This window comes from Hemitrygon akajei, chromosome 11 (genome assembly GCF_048418815.1).
Source record: "Hemitrygon akajei chromosome 11, sHemAka1.3, whole genome shotgun sequence".
Classification (NCBI taxonomy): domain Eukaryota; kingdom Metazoa; phylum Chordata; class Chondrichthyes; order Myliobatiformes; family Dasyatidae; genus Hemitrygon; species Hemitrygon akajei.
This window is the reverse complement of record NC_133134.1, coordinates 173,881,534-173,906,381: the sequence shown is the minus strand read 5'-3', so window position 1 is coordinate 173,906,381 and position 24,848 is coordinate 173,881,534. Positions and strand designations below refer to the sequence as shown.

General features: G+C 42.4%; 1 protein-coding gene across 1 annotated transcript in view; it reads right to left on the bottom strand.

Moving 5' to 3' along the window:
- Nucleotides 1-24,848, bottom strand: part of LOC140736306 (myosin-7-like) — a 109,113-nt gene that overhangs the window by 62,389 nt on the left and 21,876 nt on the right. The window contains exons 12-18 of the mRNA XM_073062297.1: nucleotides 21,226-21,364; nucleotides 16,454-16,572; nucleotides 14,774-14,923; nucleotides 13,654-13,824; nucleotides 8,126-8,305; nucleotides 6,642-6,774; nucleotides 3,821-3,900 (exon numbers count right to left, since the gene is read on the bottom strand). Of these exons, the coding sequence (XP_072918398.1) occupies nucleotides 3,821-3,900; nucleotides 6,642-6,774; nucleotides 8,126-8,305; nucleotides 13,654-13,824; nucleotides 14,774-14,923; nucleotides 16,454-16,572; nucleotides 21,226-21,364 (972 nt within the window). The remainder of the gene's footprint in view (nucleotides 1-3,820; nucleotides 3,901-6,641; nucleotides 6,775-8,125; nucleotides 8,306-13,653; nucleotides 13,825-14,773; nucleotides 14,924-16,453; nucleotides 16,573-21,225; nucleotides 21,365-24,848) is intronic.

The following is a 24,848-nucleotide window of genomic DNA, read 5'->3' as shown; positions in this document are numbered from 1 at the left end:
TAACAGGTGTGCAGTTATCAGTTCTTTCTTTCTTTCTCAGTCCAGTGAGTGGATGGAAATAATAAAGAGATCTGAGCCAACCCCAAACCAGTATTTGATGACTTGAATATAGAATTGAGAGCAACTATAGCTAAACAAAATTTACATGAAATCTCACTTGGAGAACAATGGTGTGGGTAAAGGAACAAATGATTCCAGTGTAGTGGGGCGTGATAGCCATTAGGTGGGGGGGGGGGGGGATATGAACCATTATGTAGTAAGTTTAAAGGAGTTTACTTTATATCTAACTATAGTGACTGACAATGTTTGACATGTGACGATTGACTTTGCTTGATGTAAACTAAAATTTGATCAAAAGTAAGTCTTCATATATGGAAAGCAGAATGTCAAACCTAGATCTCATTTCAGACTCATCAGGAAAAACCTGAATTCTGTGCCCTTTACTATTTTGCAAATAGGGACCAGCTGTAAGATCAGGGTTCAATTCCTGCCGCAGTTTGTACGTTCTCCCCGTGACCTCCCACGTACAGGTTAGAATTAGTAAGTCGTAGGCATGCCATGTTGCTGCCGGAAGTGTAGTGACACTTCAGGCTGCCAAGCACATCCTTGATGCAAACAACACATTTCACTGTATGTTTCGTATGATAAATAAAGCTAATCTATTATCTCTTGCTTTGTCTAGATGTCTCCATAATATATCTACATTTGTTAAGAAATACATATTAAACAGAAACCCTGACAGACTCCTCAAGAATCAGAGTTGTCAGTTTCCGATTCACCCTCAAACGTTAATAAATTTAGAGAATTTGAGAAGCTTTTTGATAATGTCAATTCAATAATTCAACAATCTAACAAAGCAAATACCATAATGACCTGGGAACCCAAAACAAAGAACTGAGGCAAAAATTTCTGTCATATGGTGCAAGTGAAAGGATGTTCTAAAAACCCAACTATATTACTTTATCCACAAGTATTGCACTTCCAGACCATTGGTATTGTTCCTTGATATATGTGTGCATGGACGACACAGGGCATACACAGTGAAATCAAAATTTGACTCACATCACCTAAGCAAAATTTTACACAGTATATGCAGCTTAGAAATGTGTGGGCTTCAAACACTAAAACAGCAGGTCTGAAACCTGATCAGGTATTAGGTAAAGGCCTGCACCAACATAGGCTGCAACAGGGTATTCAAGCATCCATCTCACACCACAATGTCTATTAATTATCAGTACAGTTGATTAATTCTCTATCCCACCCCACCGATGTCCTCATATTTAATTGCATCTCTTTCTACATGAGTTTCTTGGCATCTCTCCTTCCATCTACCTGACCTCCCTAATAATCTCCACAGGCTTTTTAAATTATAGGAAAGATACTAGTATGAATAGAGCATTGAGAGAGTGGGTATAAAGGGATCCTTTTCAGATTGGCTGCTGGTGACTTGTGGTGTGCCGCAGGAGTCTGTGTTGGGATTGCTTCTTTTTACGTTATATGTCAATGATCTGGATGATAAAATCGATGGCTTTGTGGCCAGGTTTATGGATGATATGAAGATAGGTGGAGGGGCTGGTAGTATTGATGAAGTAGAGAGGCTGCAGAAGGACTTAGACAGATTAGGAGAATAGGCAAAGAGGTGCAGACGGAATACAGTGTCAGGAAGTATGTCATCGTGCACTCTGGTAGAAGGAATAAAAGCATAGACTGTTTTCTAAATGGGGAGAAAATTCAAAAATCCAGAGTGCGAAGAGATTTGGGAGTCCCTGTGCAGAATTCCCTATAGGTTAATCTGGAGGTAGAATCACTGGTGAGGAAGGCAAATGTGATGTTAGGTTCATTTTAGGAGGACTAGAATATAAGAGCAAAGATATATTATTGAGGCTGTATAAGGCATGGGTGAGGCCTCACTTGGAGTATAGTGAGCAGTTTCGAACCCCTTATTTAAAGAAAGAATGTGCTGACATTGGAGAGGGTTCAGAGGAGATTCACAAAACTGGTTCTGGGAACGAAAGGGTTAAAGTATGAGTAGTAATTGAAGGCTCTGAGCCTGTGTTTTCTGGAATTTAGAAGAATGAGGGGGATCTCACCGAGACCTATCAAATGTTGAAAGGCCTAGATAGAGTGGATGTTTACTTTGGTGGATGAGTCTCGACATAGCCTCAAAATAGAGTGAGATGAGGAAGAATTTGCCACAGGTAGCTGGGTGTATTTAAGGTGGAGGTTGATATGTTCTTGATTAGTCATGGTGTGAAAGATTATAAAACAGGAGAATAGGGTTGAGAGAGAAATGGATCAGCCATGATGAAATGGCTGAGCAGGTTCAATGGCCTAATTCTGCACCTATGTCTTATGGTCTAAATGATCTTCCTAGCAGCTCCCTCACTGAACATTCCCCACATTCCACCCAGACCTTCCTTTTCCTCTTTCCCTTGGGATCCCCTATGCTATCTCTCCACCAATTCTCCAACCCCATCCTTATTCGGCTCCCAGTGCACTTCCCCACTCTGAAGGATAAACCAGTTTGCTTGTATAGACGAGGAAATCTGCAGATGCTGGAAATTCAAGCAACACACACAAAATGCTGGTGGAACACAGCAGGCCAGGCAGCGTCTATAGGAAGAAACAATGTCGACATTTTGGGCCGAGACCCTTCGTCAGGACTAACTGAAAGAAAAGATAGTAAGAGATTTGAAAGTAGGAGGGGGAGGGGGAGATCCAAAATGATAGGAGAAGACTGGTGGGGGTAGGGTGAAGCCAAGAGCTGGAAAGGTGATTGGCAAAAGAGATACAGAGCTGGAGAAGGGAAAGATGAAGCCACACTCAGGTTGGAGGAACAACACCTTATATACCGGCTGGGTAGCCTCCAACCTGATGGCATGAACATTGACTTCTCTCATTTCTGTTAATGCCCCTCCTCCCCCATCCCTGATTTATTTATTCCCCCCCTTTTCTGTCTCTCTCTCTCTCTCTGACCATCACTCTTTGCCTGTTCTCCATCTCCCTCTGGTGTTCCCCTCCCCTGTTCTTTCTCCCTAGGCCTCCTGTCCCATGATCCTTTCCCTTCTCCAGCTCTATATCCCTTTTGCCAATACCTTTCCAGCTCTTGGCTTCACCCCACCCCTGCCGGTCTTCTCTTATCATTTTGGATTTCCCCCTCCCCCTCCTACTTTCAAATCTCTTATTATCTTTTCTTCCAGTTAGTCCTGACAAAGGGTCTTGGCCCAAAACGTCAACATTGTTTCTTCCTATAGATGCTGCCTGGCCTGCTGCATTCCACCATTTTGTGTGTGTCGCTTGCTTGTATAGAACGTGTTCTGTCAATTAATGCTTTGGACATAATGCTCAGTAGCATATTGAAGTTTATAACTTCACAAAAGTGCTTTCAATCTTGTTTTACATGTTGAGGAATTTACAACTTATGAAATGTCGAATTGTTAGATGTAAGAGACTTTATATTGAGAAGCTGTACAAAATAAACACTCAAAGTGCTAACTGTTTTTAGGCAATCTGCATCTTTCTATGTGAACAGTGAGGGTGCTTCACAATTTCAGTCAATTAGATACGGAAATTTAATTTGACTTTGTCACTGTGTCTGTGTCACTGATGGCTGGATCATTCTCAGTTTAAAATCTAAAGTGGCATATAATCAAGCACTTGCAAATTGTTCATATTATCAAAGGAATGTGTTGACACACTCTGGGAAGAGGTCTACATGCTAGCAGTGGCATAAGAGATTACAACTGACCACATTTGAGGAGAATAGCATGTTTTCAAAAGGCCACTTTGAAACCGGATAGTAGGTAGAGATGAATCTTACCTTATGTAACTGGGAGACAGTCTGGAAAGAGGCAGCCTTCTTCCGCTTTTCTTTTGCTCCTGACTTGCTCTGCTCCTGGGCTGGAATAAAAAGAGAAACTCTAAAATATCCAGCAGATGAAAATCAGAAAGCACCATTCATATTCCAGAATCAATTGTGGTCACAGAGGAATTTGCTGATGTGATCAAAAGGTGTAGCTCGTAGCTCAAGAGTGAAATTGACACACCGACACAGTGACTATTGTGCAGTGTAATCAAAGAAACTGAGCACAGAAATGGATGCACCTTCTTGTCCCATCTCACCAATGCTGACCTGGATTCTCATGTTAATTGCAGTTGCCTGTATTTTCCTACCCAAGCACCTGTACCAATGCTCTTGAGATGTTGTAATTTTATTTGTCCAGATATTCACCACAGTATTTCCTAAAGATTAACTTGCAGCTTGAGTTGGTGGTCATAATTCTCTGAAACTTCCACCATCTCCAATGGGATCCCACCACCAAGCACATCTCCCCCCACCCCACCCCCCCCCACCTTCTGCTTTCCACAGGGATTGCTTCCTATGCAACTCCCTTGTCCATTCATCCCTCCCTACTGATCTCCCTCCTGGCACTTATCCTTACAAGCAAAACAAGTGCTACACCTGCCCCTACGCCTCCTCCCTCACTACCATTCAGGGCCCCAAACAGTCCTTCCAAGTGATGAGACACTTCACCTTTGAGTCTATTGGGGTCATTTACTGTGTCCCGTGCTCCAAGTGTGGCCTCTTGTGTATTGGTAAGACCCGATGTAGATTGGGAGACCGCTTTGCCGAGCACCCAAGCTCCGTCCACTAGAACAAGTGGGATCTTCCAGTGGCCACCCATTTTAATTCCACTTCCCATTCCCATTCCAATATGTCAATCCATGGCTTCCCTCTACTGTTGTGATGAAGCCACACTCAGGTTGGAGAATCAACACCTAATATTCCGTCTGGGTAGCCTCCAACCTGATGGCATGAACATTGTTTCCTCAAACTTTCAGTAATGGCCCATTCCTCTCTCCTTCACCATTCCCCATCCCCTCAATAGGTTTCAATACGTACATTTAACATCCATTTCCCTCTCTCACCTCCTCTCCTTGCCTGCCATTTGCCTCCCTCTGGTGCTCCTCCCAACTTTTCTTTCTTTCTTAGCCTTGTTTCCTCCTATCAGACTCCCCCTTCTCCAGCCCTGTATCTCTTTCAGCAAACAACTTCCCAGCTCTCTACTTCACCCCTCCCCCTTCTTTTAAATCTACTCATCTTTTTTCCTCCAGTCCTACCAAAGCATCTCAGCCTGAAATGTCCACTGTACTTTTTTTCCATAGATGTTGCCTGGCCTGCTGAATTCCTCCAGCATTTTGTGTGTTACCACCATCTTCAAAATCTGCTTTTGAAGTGTAATGAAATACTTCCCACTCATTGGAAAACTGGGGCTTCAACACGTTTCAGAAATTCAATGCCATTCCTGACATAGCATATAGGAGTAGGATTAGTCCATTTGATCAAGCCTGCTCCCTTTTCAACCTATTATGGCCATTTATTCTGTTCATCCTGCCCCCTCCCCAAAGCAGTCTACTTTACTGGCACTTAATCCACTATCGGAAACACTCACCTCCCTCCAGCATTTCCACATTGTGGCTATATTTCATACTATCCATGAAATACACTGCAGTTATTTGTCAAAGATAGATAGATAGATAGATACTTTATTCATCCCCATGGGGAAATTCAACTTTTTTTTCCAATGTCCCATACACTTGTTGTAGCAAAACTAATTACATACAATACTTAACTCAGTAAAAAATATGATATGCATCTAAATCACTATCTCAAAAAGCATTAATAATAGCTTTTAAAAAGTTCTTAAGTCCTGGCGGTTGAATTGTAAAGCCTAATGGCATTGGGGAGTATTGACCTCTTCATCCTGTCTGAGGAGCATTGCATCGATAGTAACCTGTCGCTGAAACTGCTTCTCTGTCTCTGGATGGTGCTATGTAGAGGATGTTCAGAGTTTTCCATAATTGACCGTAGCCTACTCAGCGCCCTTCGCTCAGCTACCGATGTTAAACTCTCCAGTACTTTGCCCACGACAGAGCCCGCCTTCCTTACCAGCTTATTAAGACGTGAGGCGTCCCTCTTCTTAATGCTTCCTCCCCAACACGCCACCACAAAGAAGAGGGCACTCTCCACAACTGACCTATAGAACATCTTCAGCATCTCACTACAGACATTGAATGACGCCAACCTTCTAAGGAAGTACAGTCGACTCTTGTGGTGAACTAGATATACCTGTCTGACTGCTCCTGTGGCTCCTCCCACAGACCCTGCTGACTGCTCCTGTGGCTCCTCCCACAGACCCCTGTATAAAGGCGACTGTGGTCTGCTGCTCTCCCTCATTTTCCCAAGATGTAGTGTTGTTCTTCAGTCAATAAAAGCCGATATCTCACTTCCTAAGTCTCAGCGTGAGTTATTGATGGTGCATCAACTCTGTGCCTTCCTGCACAAGGCATCTGTGTTGGCAGATGTGTGCTTACAACCTCTCCCTAATTCACAATCACTACAACCAAAGAAGGAAGGATAAGGAAATACTACACCAGTAAATTCTACCTGACTTTGAAATCAGGATTGAGGGCAAGGACTGAAATTTGGGATGGGTGTCAGGTACGTGGTAGGAGTAATTTTATAGAAAAGACAAGAATTTGAAGCCAGGATTCTATTGCGAGAACAAAGTATTGAAAAGTTTCCTGAAATGGGCAGTACAAACATCAATTTAGATAACAGCAAGTTGAGAATAATTTACCTGCATCAGCACCGACGTAGTTTTCATACAATGCTGCTAACAGCTTGTTGGAGGATTTCTGAAACACTGCCACCACAGTTTCATTCAATGGGTCCTTGTTTTTATTAAGCCACCCGATAATGTTGTAGGGAACCTACAGGAAATCCAAATTAGTTGTTGCCTTTAACACCCATGGAGAGAGATGTACATCAGCAATGAAGATTAGCATAGCAGAGGAAGAAGCTTAAAGTAACAGGCATAGCATCTCATTTTACTATGCTTAACAGCTAGTTGGGCAGGCAGAGAAATTTACGGACCTAATGCAGGCAAGTAGGTTTAGTGTGGATGACCCAAAAAAATTAGCACCACGGTAGCATAGAGGTTAATGTGAGGCTATTATAGCTTAGGATGTCTGAAGGTGGAATTCAATTCCAATGTCACCTGTGAGGAGTTTGTACATTCTCCCCGTGGAATGCATGGGTCTTCTCCAGGTGCTCTGGTTTCCTCCCACAGTCCAAAGATGTACAGTTTAGTAGGTTAGTTGTTCATTGAGAGTTGTCCTGTGATTAGGCTAGAGTTAAGTTGGGGATTGTTGGGTGGTGCAGCTCGAATGGCCTGTTCTGTGTTGTTCCTCCAAATAGATAAATTTTATGTAGATATAAATATATATATAAAAGGCTGGCATGATGTGTTGGGCTGAAGGGCCTATTTCTGTGCTGCACAACTCTATTGCCTTTTTAAATTTGCAATTTGCAAACTTGCTTTGGATTCGTATGCTCTAACATTTTGTTTCGGTCTCCCATGTAGCCTTGTCAAGACCTTACTGAAGTCCATGTCAGCTACACCAATACACCTTGTTACATCTCCAAACAACGTGTTCAAACAGGATCTCCCTCTAACAGTACCATGATGACTACATTTGATTAATCCCTTCCCCTCCATCTGTCAGATTGGCTAAATTTCTTCCCTCAGGCTGTGAGACTAATAAATACCCTGCTAACACTGAGGTCTCATCTCAAGGACAGCAAGCTGTTTACTGTTTATCCATGCTGCACACTTCACATGCATTTGAATTAAATTTTATTAACTTATTTGTGATAATATTTTATTTTATGTGCTGTATGTGATATATGTTTTGTGGATCCACTGCGGTCCAGAGGAACATTGTTTCATTTGGTTGAATATATGTACAGTCAGATGACAATAAACTTGAACTGTAGATTAATTCTGACCCTTTTGGCCAAAACCTTGGATCAGTTTATATCATTATAATATTCTATACTCTACACCTGAGATATGCTTCCATTATCTTTATCCAACCCTCAATGTCCATTGACATTCCAGGTTTCTTGCTCATTTAACCTTCCATATTTAAAGAAACGTGTGGCCCTGAACCTTCTTGACCTCACTCATTTCCTCTCAGATACTGTTACATCAGTGTAATGCATGGCAGTATAATTTTTTCACATCTATAATCATGCTTTTGTACAAAATGACTAACTTACCACACCGGCATAATGAACCAGCTCGAAGTGAGCCTCATATTTGCGTTTTTTGTCTGGCCGTGGTTTCTGCAGATTGGGAGATTTGCCAAGGTGATTGTCATATAGCTTGGCTTTGAACGACATGTCTGTGGCTTTTGGGAACATGCATTCCTCTTCCAGGATTGACAGGATACCTAGAGGCTGGATCAAACACGACAATACTTAGTTAGAAATGAGTGTTTTTGGTACTAGATCTAGTCTGTAGTATGAGCACTAGAAACACAAAGACTACAAGCTCTAATTTCCAAATCCCTTGGTAATTATTCCAAGATTTATATTTAAATGTTAATTCCAAGAATTTCAAAGTTAATTATAATCTGTATAATCATTAATGTAACCTAATTATATAGCATAAACAGAATACTTAATCAAAATATGGTACTCAAGGTGTTGTATCCAAATGCACATAGTATAAGAAATAAGGTGGATAATCTTGTTACAATATTGCAGATTGCCAGGTATGATGTTGTGACTATCATCGAATCATGGCTGAAGGATGGTTGTAGTTGGGAGCTGAATGTCCAAGGTTACACATTGTATCGGAGGGATAGGAAGGTAGGCAGAGGGGGTGGTGTGGCTCTACTGGTAAAGAATGGCATCAAATGAGGAGAAAGATGTGACATAGGATCAGAAGATATTGAATCCTTGTGGGTTGAGTTAAGAAACTGCAAGGGTAAAAGGACGTTGATGGCAGTTATATACAGGCCTCCCAACAGTGGCTGGGAGGTGGACCACAGGTTACAACAGGCAAGTCAAAAGGGCAATGTTATGGTAGCCATGGGAGATTTTAACATGCAGGTCGATTGGGAAAATCAGGTTGGTAATGGATCTCAAGAGAGTAAGTTTGTTGACTGCCTAAGAGATGGCTTTTTAGAGCAGTTTGTCATTGAGCCTACTAGGGGATCAACTATACTGGATTGGGTGTAATGAACTGGAGACAATTAGGGAGCTGACCAGTTAGCCTGACCTCAGTGGTTGGGAAGAAGTTAGAGTCAATTGTTAAGGATGAGGTGATGGAGTACTTGGTGACACAGGGCAAGACAGTACAAAGTTAGTGTAGTTTCCTTAAGGAAAAATCCTGCCTGACGAACCTGTAGAAATACTTTGAGGAGATTACAAGTAGGATAGATAAAGGGGATGTAGTGGATATTGTATATTTAGACTTTCAGAAGGCCTTTGACAAGGTGCCACACATGAGGCTGCTTACCAAGTTAAGAGCCCATGGTTTTACAGGAAAGTTACTCTGAATCTTTTATATTGCAATGTATAAAGTCCTAACCTATTCAGTCTTTCCTTATAACTCAGGTCCTCCAGGCCCAATAATTTCCTTGTAAATTTTCTCTGTACTCTTTCAACCTTTTTTAAATCTATCCTGTATGTTGGTGGCCAAAACTCCAAATTAGGCCTCACAATTGTCTTATACAATTTAGACATAATATCCCATCTCCTGTATTCAGTATTCATATCTTGTATTCCTGTATTCATTTTCGCATTTCCCCCTCCCCCCACTACTTTCAAATCTCTTGGCATTATTCCTTTCAGTTAGTCCTGACGAAGGGTCTCGGCCCGAAACGTCAACAGTGCTTCTCTTTATAGATGCTGCCTGGCCTGCTGTGTTCCACCAGCATTTTGTGTGTGTTGTCCTGTATTCAATACTTTAATTTATGAAGGCCTACCTGTTCTTCTGATGTGTATTCTTTGACATTAAGCTCTTAACTATGATTTTCTTTCAGCCACTATTCAGTGATGCTCACAATGTCATACTTGCCAATCTCTAGCTGAGCTACAAGTTTATCTACCTTATTCTGTATATTGCAACCATTCAATTATAACACCTTAGAGTCATCATTAGAACATTAGTATCATTACAGGACAACAAATAAAATTGACAATGAACAGATGGATGGGCTGAGAATCACACATTGATGAGCTGTGAATTATAGGGAAGTGGGTTGTGAATCAGACATTGCTGAGTTATGAATTACGGATGGATGGGCTGTGAATCAGTCGTTGCTGAGTTGTGAATTATGGATAGATGGGTTGTGAATCAGACATTGCTGAGTTGTGAATTATAGGGAGATGGCTTCTAAATCAGACATTACTGAGCTGAGAATTATAGGGAGATAGGTTGTAAGTCAAACTTGCTGAGTTGCGAATTACAGAGAGATGGGCTGTGAATCAGACATTCCTGAGTTGTGAATTATACAGAGATGGGCTATGAATTGCACATTGATCAGCTGTGACTCACAGGTATATAGGCTGTGAGCTATGGCCACTTTATATGTGGAATGAGGGAACTAGGTATCATTGAAATAATAGTCATGGGATAGAATGGACCTGTCTTAAACATATGAGTGGAAGAATAGGATGTATCAAATAGTCACCTCTCCACTGAAAGGAACTATTCATACCCTATTTGTCAATCTTCGTTTGCTTCTGACTGTAAAATTATCAAAATACTCAAAACCTCAATGAAACGCTTATCAGAGTTGTCACTAAAACTTTATAGTTAGATCATAAGGCACAGGAACAGAAAAAGGCCATTCAGCCCATTATCTCTTCTCTGTATTCATTGAATGAAAGCTCTTTGCATCTACAAATGTCATTTTTTAAAATCATTGCTTCCTTGACAACCTTGATCTGCCCCAATTATGGGTGTCCCCTCTACACACTCCATCCCACACTCTCTCAACAAGTTTCCATTTCTGAAGAAGGTTCCTTGACCCCAAACATTGATTGATTATTCCGTAAGAAATAGGAGCAGGAGTCGGCCATCTGGCTCCTCGAGCCTGCTCCATCATTCAATAGGATCATGGCAGATCTGGTCATAGACTTATCTTCACCTACCTGCCTTTTCCCATAACCCTTAATTCCCCTACTATGCAAAAATCTATTCAACCTTGTCTTAAATATATTTACGGAGGTAGCCTCCACTACTTTATTGGGCAGAGAATTCCACAGATTTACCACTCTGTGAGATGAGGCAGTTCCTCCTCATCTCCGTCCTAAATCTATTCCCCTGAACACTGAGGTTATGTCCCCTAGTTCTAGTTTCACCTACCCTTTCATAATTTTATATGTTTTTATAAAATCTCCTCTCATTCTTTTGAATTCCAGTGAGTACATTCCCAGGCAACTCAATCTCTCCTCATAGTCCAACCCCCTCATCTCTGGAAATAACCTGGTGAACTTCCTCCGCACCATCTCCAAAGTCAGTATTATCCTTCCTCAAGGAAGGAGACCAGAACTGCATGCAATACTCCAGGTGTGACCTCACCAGTACCCTGTACAGTTGCAGCATGACCTCTCTGCTCTTAAATTCAATCCCTCTAGCAATGAAGGCCAACATTCCATTTGCCTTCTTGACAGCCTGCTGCACCTGCAAACCAACCTTTTGTAATTCATACACAAGCACTCCCAAGTCCCTCTGCACAGGCGCATGCTGCAATATTTTACCATTTAAATAATCATCTGCCCTTTGATTTTTCCTTCTAAAGTGGATGACCTCACATTTACCAAAATCATACTCCATCTGCCAGACCCTTGTCCACTCACTTAACCTATCTATATCTCTCTGCAGACTCTCCATATCTTCTGCACAATTTGCTTTTCCATTCAATTTAGTATCATCAACAAACCTGGAGACACTACACTTGGCTCCCTCTTCCAGATCATTAATATATATCATGAACAGTTGCGGGCCCAGCAGCCCACCACTCATCATTAATTGACAACCAGAGTAACAGCCATGTATCCCAACTCTCTGCTTTCCATTAGTTAACCAATCCTCTATCCATGCTAATACATCTCCCCCAACTCTATGCATGCTTATCTTATGGCTAAAGTCTTTTATGTGGCACCTTATCAAACGCCATAACGTCCATCTTTTCCCCTCGATCCACTGTGCTTATTATATCCGCAAAGAACTCCAATGAGTTGGTTAAACAGGACCTGCCTTTGCTGAATCCATGCTGTGTCTGCCTGATGGATCCATTTCTTTCCAGATGCCTCACTACTTATTCTTTAATGATAGCTTCAAGCATTTTCCCAACCTTAGCTGTTAAACTAACTGACCTGCCTTTTACCTAGATCCTTTTTTGAACAGTGGTGTGACATTCGCCATCTTCCAATCTGCCAGGACCTGCCCAGTGTCCAGAGAATTTTGGTAAATCATCACCAAAGCCTCAACTATAACTTCTACTGTTTTTTTCTGTACACTGGGATACATTCCATCAGGACCAGGGGACTTGTCTATCTTCAGGTCCACAAGTTTGCTCAGCACTACCTCATTAGTGATAATTATTGTATTGAGGTCCTCACCTCCCATCACATCCACAACATCTCTGTTTGGCATATTAGATGTGTCCTTCACCATGACAACCGACACAAAATAGTCATTCAAAGCCTCTGCCATTTCCTCACTACCCAATATCAATTCCCCCTTCTCATTCCCCAAGAGACATATGTTCACTTTTGCACCGCTTTATATAATTATAAAAACTTTTACTATCCGTGTTTATATTTTGTTCAAGTTTATTTTCATAATCTATCTTCCCTTTCTTTTTTGCTTACTTTGTGGTTCTTTGCTGCTTTTTAAGGTTTTCCCAATCTTCCAGTTTCCCACTACTCAGTGACTTTGTACATATAAGCTTTTAGTTTAAAGTCTTCTTTTATTTCCTTTGTTATCCAAGGCTGGTTCTCTCACCCTTACTGTCCTTGCTTTTAACTGGAATATACTTTTGTTGAGAACCGTGAAAAATCTCTTTGAAAGTCTGTTCTTCAACAGTCCCACCACATAACCTGTATTCCCAGTCTACACTAGCCAAATCCTCCCTCATCCATTGTAGTCTCCCTTGTTTAGGCATAATACACTGGTTTTCAATCGAACTATTGCACCCTCCATTTGTATGAGAAACTCAATCATACTGTGAGCACTCTTTCCAAAAGGATCCTTAACTACAAAATCACTAATTTTACCTGTCTCATTGCACAGGACCAGATCTAAGACAGCACATTCCCTTGTACTTCACTGATGTTACTTGACCAGCTAATTATTTATACATTTTTTTGTTATTCTTACAGTATTGAATTAATCTTTACTCATTAAACAATATGCAATCCTCAAGTCAATCTGCTGAACCTTTGTTGCACTCCCTCTATCATTAGCACTTCTACCATTATGTATGGAGAACAGACATGTGCCAATAATCCTAATGAGGTCCCACAAGGGCTCCCTATAATTGCAACAAGATGTCTGTATTCTTCCACTCAAATCCTATTGTAGACAGCTGTAGATTTCAGAGAGAAGATGGGCCACAACCTTGGAGGTTGCCCCTAATAAAGTTTAGTATAGGTTAGGGTGCAAGGATGAAGTAGATTAGAACATATTGTCAAAACATTACAAAGATCGGAATGTCTAATTATCTGTTCCCTAAGATCAAGTACGTATTTTAGAATTAAAAGAAATATAGTTTATGCAATGATTTTACCTTTTCAATCAGATCAATACAAGCCTGCAGATCCAGACCAAAGTCAATGAAGACCCATTCGATGCCTTCCTTCTTATACTCCTCTTGCTCCAGCACAAACATATGATGATTGAAAAACTGTTGCAGCTTTTCATTAGTGAAGTTGATGCAGAGTTGCTCGAAGCTGTTATACTGGAGTCCAAAGAAGGAGGGAGGAGGATGAAAAAGACAGAAAAAAAACAGATGAAGAAAGAGAGAGGGAAATGGGATATGGAGAGACAAATACAAAGAATAAGGAAGAAGGGAAGAATTAGCAGGTGAAGGAGAGAAAATAGATTGGAGGAGGGGTGAGGGATTTAGAGAGAAAAAGGGAGGGAAATCCAGAAGAGAGTGGGGAGGGGAGAGGCAGGAAGAGGAAAGGAAAGGGGAAGAGGGAAAAGACAGAGGAGATAGAAGGGATAGAGATGAAAAAATAGACAGTTGGAAAGGAGAGGAGCACGGACAAAGGGGAGAGCAGGTGAGGAGGACAGACAGCAAGAAAAAAGAAACAAAGAGAGTAAGAGAGGAAGGGAAGGTGGGTAAAGAGAGAACATTATAATTAATTAAGAATGTGGTTTGTATGATTGATGAACCAGTACAGTAATTATGAGTGTTATTTCCTGATGCAAATATCATTCTGCAATTTACAGCACACTTAGATTCTGCGTCTTGCAGAGTGGGTGCATTCTCAGTGTGAGAACTCCAACCCCTCCTTAATCCAGGTTATCAGGGGAAGGAGGTCAATGAAGGCCATTGTTCCTCTCCTGGGCATCCCCTCCCCCTATCCATATCTGATACATTCAGCACCAGGTTCCCTTGTGATTCATTCCTTCAAGATGTTTCTTTCCCACCCTACCGGCAACCAATTACCACCTGGTCTGCGACATTGTTATCTCTCCAGTATAGTATCTGTGCTGATAATCTTCTAGGTACCACGCTCAAGAGCAGCTTCAGCAAGGTTATTCAAGCACTTTCTTCAGCCTACGAACTACACTTGCAGTGAACCAGATCGCTATAGATTACAATCTGTGGTCTCTGTGCCTGGTGCTCTGAGACTTTCTATCAGGTTAGTTTTGAAGTGGTTGTATGCTGAAAATCTTACATCAAATATTTCAAAGCCTGCAATGTCCAGGACTCCAATGAAGAACTGTCTCGCAAGCTTTGTATCCAAAGTTTTATTGATGCGTAGAACTAGCCACTTAAACATACGATCATAAGTGGCCTTTGCCAGTGCCCCTACGGCATAGATGACCTGGAAGAGATAAAATAGCGTTTTACATTTGCTGAATGATTTTCTACAGGAGATCAATAATAACCATTGATGTGTCCAATTACTGCCTCTTTGACAACAAATAACTTTTATGCAATTTAGAACAACATTCTAAGAGCATCATCAAATGAAAAACAGTGAGCACCAAGAGTAAACACGAGGAAATCTGCAGATGCTGGAAATTCAAACAACACACACAAAATGCTGGTCAGGACGAAGAGTCTCAGCCCGAAACGTCGACAGCGCTTCTCCTTATAGATGGTTCCTGGCCTGCTGTGTTCCACCAGCACTTTGTGTGTGTTGTTTGAGCACCAAGAGTTGCTGATCTCTGTCCCTCCAGAGCAACACACACAAAATGCTGGAGGAACTCAGCAGAGGAGACAATCTCCCTCCAGTCTCACTCACTTTGTCTCTAATAGCTTTTGAAGTATTCGGAGATTTTGTCCCAGATCTATTTGCTGTACAAGTTGGTCAGGAATCAAAATTTGGAGTGTAATCTGTGTTAGGATCCAGAAACTAACAAACCTTACTGTGTTGTGGAAGCATTTGTATCAAGCAATGCAAGGATTTCAGGGAAAAGTCCTTGACCAATTAGTTTGGTAAAACATTCAGCATGGACATGGTGGACTAAAAAGCCAGCCCATTTGTGTGCTGTTCCAAACTCAAGAAGGTTTGAGATGGACAGTTAATCTAAATGATTCTCACATGCAAAGAAATAAGAAAATGAAAAGATGGCGCCTGAACTGAGTGAACAGGAGGCAGGGAAATTTCCCATGTTACAAGTTTTTATCTTGGTCTGTCTTCTGCCAAATCTCTAGTATGATTATCAGTTTGAGGGGCTTGACAGTTGCTCTCTTGCTGAGTCCTGACCAACAGCTCACAAACATTTTTCATTATCATGTGAAGGGGAATCTTGCCCTCCCGTCGTGTTCAAAACCTCAGCAATTCAAGACCTCTGCCAGATACTCCAAGCTCACAGCCAGGTGCCCAGTCATCCGTGGAGTCTGGTTCAGAGACCAGAGAGATGCCAGGAAGTGCTTAAGCAGCGTTAGGGCTCATGAAAGAGTACTTAATTGGTACAAATTGTTAGATCTGATATTCAGGCCGAGTACAGGTCTGTAACAGTCCAGATGGAGAAACAGGGATGGAGAATTCAGGCTGAAGTGATCACATTGTGGTGTGGTCAATATTAAAAATGCATGCAGCAAGTATAGAGTCCAGGCTTTGGAAGACCATGGGCTAAACACCTATATTCTAAGTGCCGGGCCATACAAATGGCAGCTCCTCACCGTGAGATTTTCTTACAGTTATTTGGTTGATCATAAATATTGTTGAGCCAAAGACATGGATCAGATTGGCCTTCAATCAGTTGTTAATACACACGATAGGAAATTGACGTGACAGAAGTCTTCAGGTTCACATCTCCATTATTCAAACCACATATTCCACACACTTCACCAACGCGAGGATCCCCACCAGTAATATTGAACCCAATGCATCCTGCTGTAGTACCTGAGCAACAGTCTGTCCCTTGGTCACGTATTCATTTCCTACTTTGACCCGTGGGTGGACGAGAGCTTTCAGCAGGTCAGCAGAACTGATGCCCATCAGGTATGCAGCTTTGTCTGCATCTACAATATGAAGAACCAAGATTGAGCAAACCCTGAGACTGACACCAAAATGTTTATTATACGTTTATAGGGTCTAAAGATTCCCAGCAACAGCAAACTGAGGAGCAGATGAGCAGGCAGATTTTGGAAAGGTGCAAAAATAATGGTGACTTCAACTTCCCTAATATTTATTTGCAACTTCTTAGTGAAGTAGAGTTTGTTAGGAAAGATTCCTGATGCAGAGATTGAGCAAGCTAAGGCTTTTCTCTTTAGAGTAAAGGAGGTGAGAGGCAACTTGACAGAGGTGTACAAGATGATAACAGTTCGAATGGACAGCCAGAGCAGAAATGACATATTTTAAGGTGATTAGAGGAAAGTATAGGGGTGATGTCAGATGTAGTTTTTCCCCCACATAGAGAAGATAAAACTTCTATTTTTTACATTATCAGTGTTTGTCTTCCATAATGAAAGTGATTAGCAAAGATAATTGTCCCTTGGAATGCAAATGAGTATTGTGCGGGAATGATAAAATGCTATGTGTGCCAGCAGTCTGTGTTCTAAATTGATTCTGTTGGGCAACACATTGCGAAAGGGTATACAACTGCATTCGGACAGGTACAAATTGATTCTGTTGGAGCTGTGCCGAACATGTCCTTACCTTGGAAATTACCTAGGGTTACCCATAGCCCTCCATTTTTCTAAGCTCCATGTACCTGTCCAGAAGTCTCTTAAAAGACCCTATTGTATCCACCTCCACCACCGTTGCTGGTAGCCCATTCCACGCACTCACCATTCTCTGCGTAAAAAACTTATCCTTGACATCTCCTCTGTACCTACTTCCAAGCACCTTAAAAATGTGCCCTCTCATGCTAGCAATTTCATCCCTGGGAAAAAGCCTCTAACTATCCACACGATCAATGCCTCTCATCATCTTGTACACCTCTATCAGGTCACCTCTCATCCTCTGTCGCTCCAAGGAGAAAAGGCAGCATTCACTCAGCCTATTCTCATAATAGGTTCTGAATCGTTTGATCCTGGCTTCAAAAGCTTTACATACTGTTCCTTTATCTTCTTGACTAAATTCATCACCTCTCTGAACATCCAAGGTTCTCATCTTTCATCCCCGTCCTTCCTTCCAACAGGAACATACCTTTCCTGTACCCTGTGCAATTGATCTTTAAATACTCTCCACATGTCTGATGTGGATTTCCCAGAGAAGAGGCATTCCCAGTAAACACTTGTTAGTTCCTGCCTAATGCCCTTGTAATGTCCCCTACTCCAATTTACCTATCCTTACCTATAGCTATCCTGAAACATAGGGAGTTGTAATCACTGTTCCCTAATTTAGACCATAAGATATAGGAGCAGAAGCAGGCCATTTGGCCCATTGAGTCTGCTCCACCATTCAATGATGTGCTGATCCAATTCTTCCAGTCATCCCCACTCACCTGCCTTCTTCCCATACCTTTTGATGCCCTGGCTAATCAAAAACCTATCTATCCCTGTCTTAAATGCACCCAATGACTTGGCTTCCACAGTCGCTCGTGGCAACAAATTCCACAGATTTACCTCCCTCTGACTAAAGTAATTCCTCCACATCTCTGTTCTAAAAGGACATCCTTCAATCCTGAAGCCAGGCCCTCTTGTCCTAGACTCCCCTACCATGGGAAATAACTTTGCCATATCCAATCTGTTCAAGCCTTTTAACATTCATAATGTTTCTATGAGATGCCCCCCTCATTCTCCTGAACTCTAGGGAATACAGCCCAACAACTGCCAGACGTTCTTCATACAGTAACCCTTTCATTCCTGGAATTATTTTCATGAATCTTCTCTGAACCCTTTCTAATGTCAGTATATCCTTTCTAAAATAAGTTCAAAACTGCACACAATACTCCAAGTGTGGTCTCAACATCACATCCCTGCTTTTATATTCTATACCTCTAGAAATGAATGCCAACATTGCATTCGCCTTCTTCACCACCGACTCAACCTGGAGGTTAACCTTTAGGATATCCTGCACAAGGACTCCCAAGTCCCTCTGCACCTCTACATTTTGCATTCTCTCCCCCTCTAAATAATAGTCTGCCCGTTTATTTCTTCCACCAAAGTGCATGATCATACACTTTCCAAAATAGTATATCATTTGCCACTTCTTTGCCCATTCCCCTAAACTACCTGTCTCTCTGTTCAATTGGCCAGGCTCATTACCCAACACCAGATATAGTATGGTCTCCTCTCGTCCACATATTGATTTTAGAAACTTTCCTGGATACGCTTAACAAATTCAGCCCCATCTAAACCTCTTACACTAAGAAGGTCATGGATAGTCAACATGGCTTTGTGAAGGGAAGATCATGCCTCACGAGCCTGATTGAGTATTTTGAAGAGGCAACAAAAGAAATTGATGAGGGTAGGGCAGTGGATGTGGTCTACATGGACTTTAGCAAGGCATTTGACAAGGTCCCTCACAGGAGACGCATCCAGAAAGTCATGAGGCATGAGATAAGTGGATCCTTGGCAGTTTGGATAAAAAATTGGCTTAAAAGAAGAAAGCAGAGGGTAGTTGTGGAAGGAAAGTATTCTGCCTGGAGGTTGGTGACTAGTGGAGTGCCGCAGGGATCTGTCCTGGGACCCTTACTATTTATGATTTTTATAAATTACCTAGATGTAGAGGCAGAAGGATGGGTGAGTAAGTTTGCAGATGACACGAAGATTGAAGGAGTTGTGGATGGAGCTGTAGGTTGTCGAAGGTTAGAAGAGGATATAGACAGGCTGCAGAGCTGGGCAGAAAAATGGCAGAAGGAGTTCAATCCAGACAAGTGTGAGGTGATGCATTTTGGAAGAACAAATCAGAAGACTGAGTACAGGATTAATGGTCAGTTACTTAAAAGTGTGGATGAACAAAGGGACCTTGGGATTCAAATCCATACATCCCTCAAGGTTGCTGCACAGGTTGATAGGGTAGTTAAGAAGGCCTATGGGATGCCAGGCTTCATTAACAGGGGGATTGAGTTCAAGAGTAGAGAGGTCATGTTGCAACTCTACAAATCTCTAGTGAGACCGCACTTAGAGTATTGTGTTCAATTCTGGTCACCTCATTATAGGAAGGATGTGGAAGCTATGGAGAGGGTGCAGAGGAGATTTACCAGAATGTTGCCTGGTTTGGAGAATAAGTCGTATGAAGCAAGGTTAGCGGAGCTGGGACTTTTCTCTTTGGAACGTAGAAGAATGAGAGGGGACTTGATAGAAGTCTACAAGATTATGAGAGGCATAGATAGGGTGGATAGTCAGTACCTGTTTCCCAGGGCACCAATAGCAAACACCAAAGGGCATAGGTAAAAAATTAAGGGAGGGAAGTTTAGGGGAGACATCAGGGGTAAGTTTTTTTTACACAGAGGGTTGTGAGTACCTGGAATGACTTGCCAGGGATGGTGGTGGAGACTAAAACATTAGGGGTATTTAAGAGCCTCTCGGACAGGCACATGGATGAAAGAAAAATAAAGGGTTATGGGGTAGTGTGGGTTTAGTACTTTAAGGATTATATGGGTCAGCACAACATTGAGGGCTGAAGGGCCTGTACTGTGCTGTAATGTTCTATAGTTCTAAGGTCCCTGTTTATATTAGAGAAGTTGAAATCCCCAATAATAATAACCCTATTATTTTTACACATTTCCTTAATCTGATTACATACCTGGTTTTCAATTTCTGGTGGCTATTAGGGAGTCTGTAGTACCATCCCATCACGCAAGGGTGTGATCGTGCCCTTCCTATTCCTGAGTTTCACCCAAATGGACTGAGTGTCCGGCTCCTCAGAGTTCAGCAGTGATATTGTCCCTGATAAGAAGTGCAACTCCATCCCCTCTTTTACTTCCTTCTCTATCTTTTCTAAAACTTTGAAAACTTGGTACATTAATTACCTATCCCTGCCCCTCTCTCAAACAAGCTTCAGTAATGGCCACAACCTACAACTTTGAAGTTCCATGCTCTAAGTGTATCTGAGGAGCAAACCCTTCGGGTACTCAGTGAGGCATTGCAACCTCTTGCATTCTACGTACATATGGCACACAGAATCATTTAGGGTCCAGGAATGATGGTCAGCTTGCAATTCCATGAACCAGCCTAAAATATGTTGCACAAGATTGCTCTAAACAATACCCTCCACCCCAGGACTGCAATGTATAATGGTAGTTTGCTTAGCATTTAGGATTAGGATCCCAGGAGCAAGATTCCTAATTCAATCTGAGTTAAAGGAGCCATTATGCACATAATGATGTATTACTGACAATGCTGTTGTGCTGGAAAACTGGCATTAACACATGCTGCTGCACTCTGCTGGGCAAGCAACCTCGGAGTCAGCAACAAGATGTGAATCACTGCCTTCCCCATCAGCATCCCTGCAGCCCATGGATTCTCACAGCTTGGTGTGGAAACTGCCTGTGAGATGGGTAGATTGGTGTTGGCTAGTGTAGGGCGATATCCTGACCGACACAGCAAATACTTGGCACATACTTACCGTGTTGGCAGGCTACACCACCCAACTAAAACTCTCATCCTGACCCTCATCCAACCAAGAACAATTCATTTCTACAGAAGCACCAGCAGAGTATGAGTTTGTGATAGATACTTGAGGGAAAGTTACTCTGTACCTATGAGCCAAGCCATTGACCTTACTTTCAGTTCCATCTGGTTCTGCTTGCTCCTCTCGTTGTTTCTGTTTGAACTTCAAATTTCCGAAGTGCATGATTGCTCCCACTATCTTGTAGCAGCCATACTTCTCATCTGTGTTGAAGCCCAATATGTCCATGGCATGCTATTCAAAAAAAAACAAATATAAATAATTCTCCATGTTTATACCTATTTCCATGTCAGTTTCTGACAATGCATTATTGTTCTCTAGACCATGAATTGACTATCTCTAGACCCTGCAGAATTACTTCTACCAGCATTAGGGATGCATCCTAAGATAGTACCCTATGCCCAACCACAACCAGGGTGGATGTGGAGAGGATGTTTTCTATGGTGGGGATATCCAGAACTAAAGGACATAGCCTCAAAATTAAGGAGTGGGCATTTAGAACAGAGGTAGAGAGGAATTTTTTTGGCCAGTAAGTAGTGTCTCTGTAGAATGCTCTGCCACAGACTGCAGTGGAGGCCAAATCTGTGAGTATATTCAACGCAGAATTTAATAGTTTCCTGAGTAGTCAGAGCATCAAAAGATATGGTGAGAAGGCAGGTGTTTGGGGTTGAGTGGGATCCAGGATCAGCCATGATGGAATGACGGGGCAGACTCAATGGGCTGAATGACCTAATTCTGCTCCTGTCTCTCATGGTCTCGTGGTTTTATGGCATAATTTGTATTACTCCACATCAATCAACTCATGTAGTGCTATGGGAGGAGAGTGAGACGAGGGAGACAACCAAATTTCACTTTCAAAGAGCAGATGTAGGACATTTAGTCCCGGCTGCCAACCGAATTTAAACCATGCCCAACAGTTCCAACAAATCAGAAAGAGGATGATATTGGTCTATGAATAGAAATGCTCCCCAACCTGTGGAATGTCCAAGAACTATCACTCTTGAATAATCTCCTCTCTTCCTGTACAACTGAGCTACAGATGATGGCTATATGGCTGTGGCTACATTTCTCAGAGAAGTCCCCTCTACTCTGCCAAAATACTCTTGGGGATCTGCTGAACTACCTTTCTGCTCTAGTTTGTGTGCCTGGCAGTTATGTGGTCCATCTGTCTCCAAGGACCTGAGTTATAGGGAAAGGTTGAATAGGTTAGGACTTTAGAAAAATGAGGGGAAATCTTATATATACAAAATTATGGGCATAGGTAGGATAAATACATCTATCCTCCCCCCCCCCCCCCCCAACCCTCCAAGGATATGTGAGACTGGAACTAGACATCATAGGTTGAAGGTTAAAGGTGATATATTTAAAGGGAACCTGAGGGGGAATTTCTTCACTCAGAGGATGGTGTAAGTGTGGAACGAGCTGCCAGCAGAGGTGCTGGATAAGAGTTCATCTGCAATATTTAAGAGAAGTTTCGATAGGTACCGTTCATAGATAAACAGAGTGTGGAGGGCTATATTCCTAGTGCAGGTAGACGGGACTAGGCAGAGAAACAGATAGGCATGTACCAGATGGGCTGTAGGATCTGTGCCTGTGCTGCAGTGCTCTATGACTATATGACTGCTTTGGAACTGGATCCACATTCTTTTCAGCTACCTCTTTTAGAAGCCTGGGTGTTGTCCATCCAGTCCAGATAACTTATCCACCTTCAGACCTTTCTGTTTCCTAAGCACCTTCACATTAGCCTTGCTGTAATTTTCATTAAAGAATTTCAATACTGAAGTTGGAAGAGAAGCCTGAATGGAGAAATTTTAACATGGAATTCTGAGGAAGGTTTGAGAGTGGCTGCACAATCAGACTTTTGAGGTAAATGGGAGATTGGAGATGGAAGACGTCATAAAGAATTTATTGTGACAGATGGTAATCGTGGCTAAACATTGCAACAAACATGTGCAAGAAAATAGTAGTAGGAACAGGCAAGTTGCCTCTCAAGTTTGTCCTGCTGTAGAATATGTTCATGGATGATCTGCTTCAGGACTCTACTCCTCTGTTGTACTAGTTCCATCTTGCCCTCAGTTCCTTGATCTTTCAAACATTTATCTAACTCTTCCTCAAATTCCTCTAGTCATACAGTTTCAACAACCCTCCAAAGTTGAGAACTCAAGAGATTTACCATCTTCTATGTCAAGAAATTCCAAGGAACCTCTTTCAACAGACCACCCTCATATCTTGAAACAATATTTTGAAACAAGACATATCTTGTTCAAGACTGTCTTAGTAATGAAAACGTCTCAACATCTTCCCTGCAATGCCCCTTTGAGATCTTGTATGTTTCAATAAGTTACCACCTCATTCTTCTAAATTTAATTTTTTTTTTAGCTTGCTGTTAAAGGACAATTCTGCTATCATTGGGATGATACATAAATCATTTCTGGATTTCTTCCATGGCTAGTCTATCTTTTCTAAGATAAAGGGATTCAGGTTGTCCAAAGAATTTCAGGTGCAGCCTCACCAACACCCTGCAGAATTGTGCAATGCCTCTATTACTGAACTCTAAACCCCTTTACTGTAATATTGTCATAAGAGGGGCACTGAGAACGGACCCAAATGCAAGACACAGACACTGAAATACTAGGAACTGGACTGGACTAGAGTTAGGGACGGGATTGGACACAGACTAGGAGCTGGGATAGGAACACAGACTTAGGCTAGGACTTTGGCTAGGAAAGCAGGACCAGGACAAGGAACTGGGAACTAGGAGTCTGGGCTTGGACTCCGAGCCAGAGACTGGACAAGGACCCAGAACCTGGGTCTTGAATCAGACTCAGACCCCAGAACTAGGCGAGGACATGACGTGACTACAGAACTGCACACGGCATGGCTACAGGACTAGACGAGGCTTGGGTTCTTCAAGGCTTGGCTGCAGGACCAGACATGGAACTCCTGCACAGGACGAGGCACATGGACAGGACAAGAACCCGAAGCCTTGACTCGATCTTGGGACACCTGAACACAGAGCCTAGGTCTTGAGAGAGACAGGAACACGGAGCCTTGGTCTTGAGAGAGACAGGAACACAGAGCCTAGATCTTGAGAGAACAGGAACACAGAGCCTTGGTCTTGAGAGAGACAGGAACACAGAGCCTAGGTCTTGAGAGAGAACAGGAACACAGAGCCTAGGTCTTGAGAGAGACAGGAACACAGAGCCTAGGTCATGAGAGAGACAGGAACACAGAGCCTTGGTCTTGAGAGAGACAGGAACACAGAGCCTTGGTCTTGAGAGAGACAGGAACACAGAGCCTTGGTCTTGAGAGAGACAGGAACACGGAGCCTTGGTCTTGAGAGAGACAGGAACACGGAGCCTAGGTCTTGGGAGAGACAGGAACACGGAGCCCAGGTCTTGAGAGAGACAGGAACACAGAGCCTAGGTCTTGAGAGAGACAGGAACACAGAGCCTAGGTCTTGAGAGAGACAGGAACACAGAGCCTTGGTCTTGAGAGAGACAGGAACACAGAGCCTTGGTCTTGAGAGAGACAGGAACACGGAGCCTTGGTCTTGAGAGAGACAGGAACACGGAGCCTTGGTCTTGAGAGAGACAGGAACACGGAGCCTTGGTCTTGAGAGAGACAGGAACACGGAGCCTTGGTCTTGAGAGAGACAGGAACACGGAGCCTTGGTCTTGAGAGAGACAGGAACACAGAGCCTAGATCTTGAGAGAAC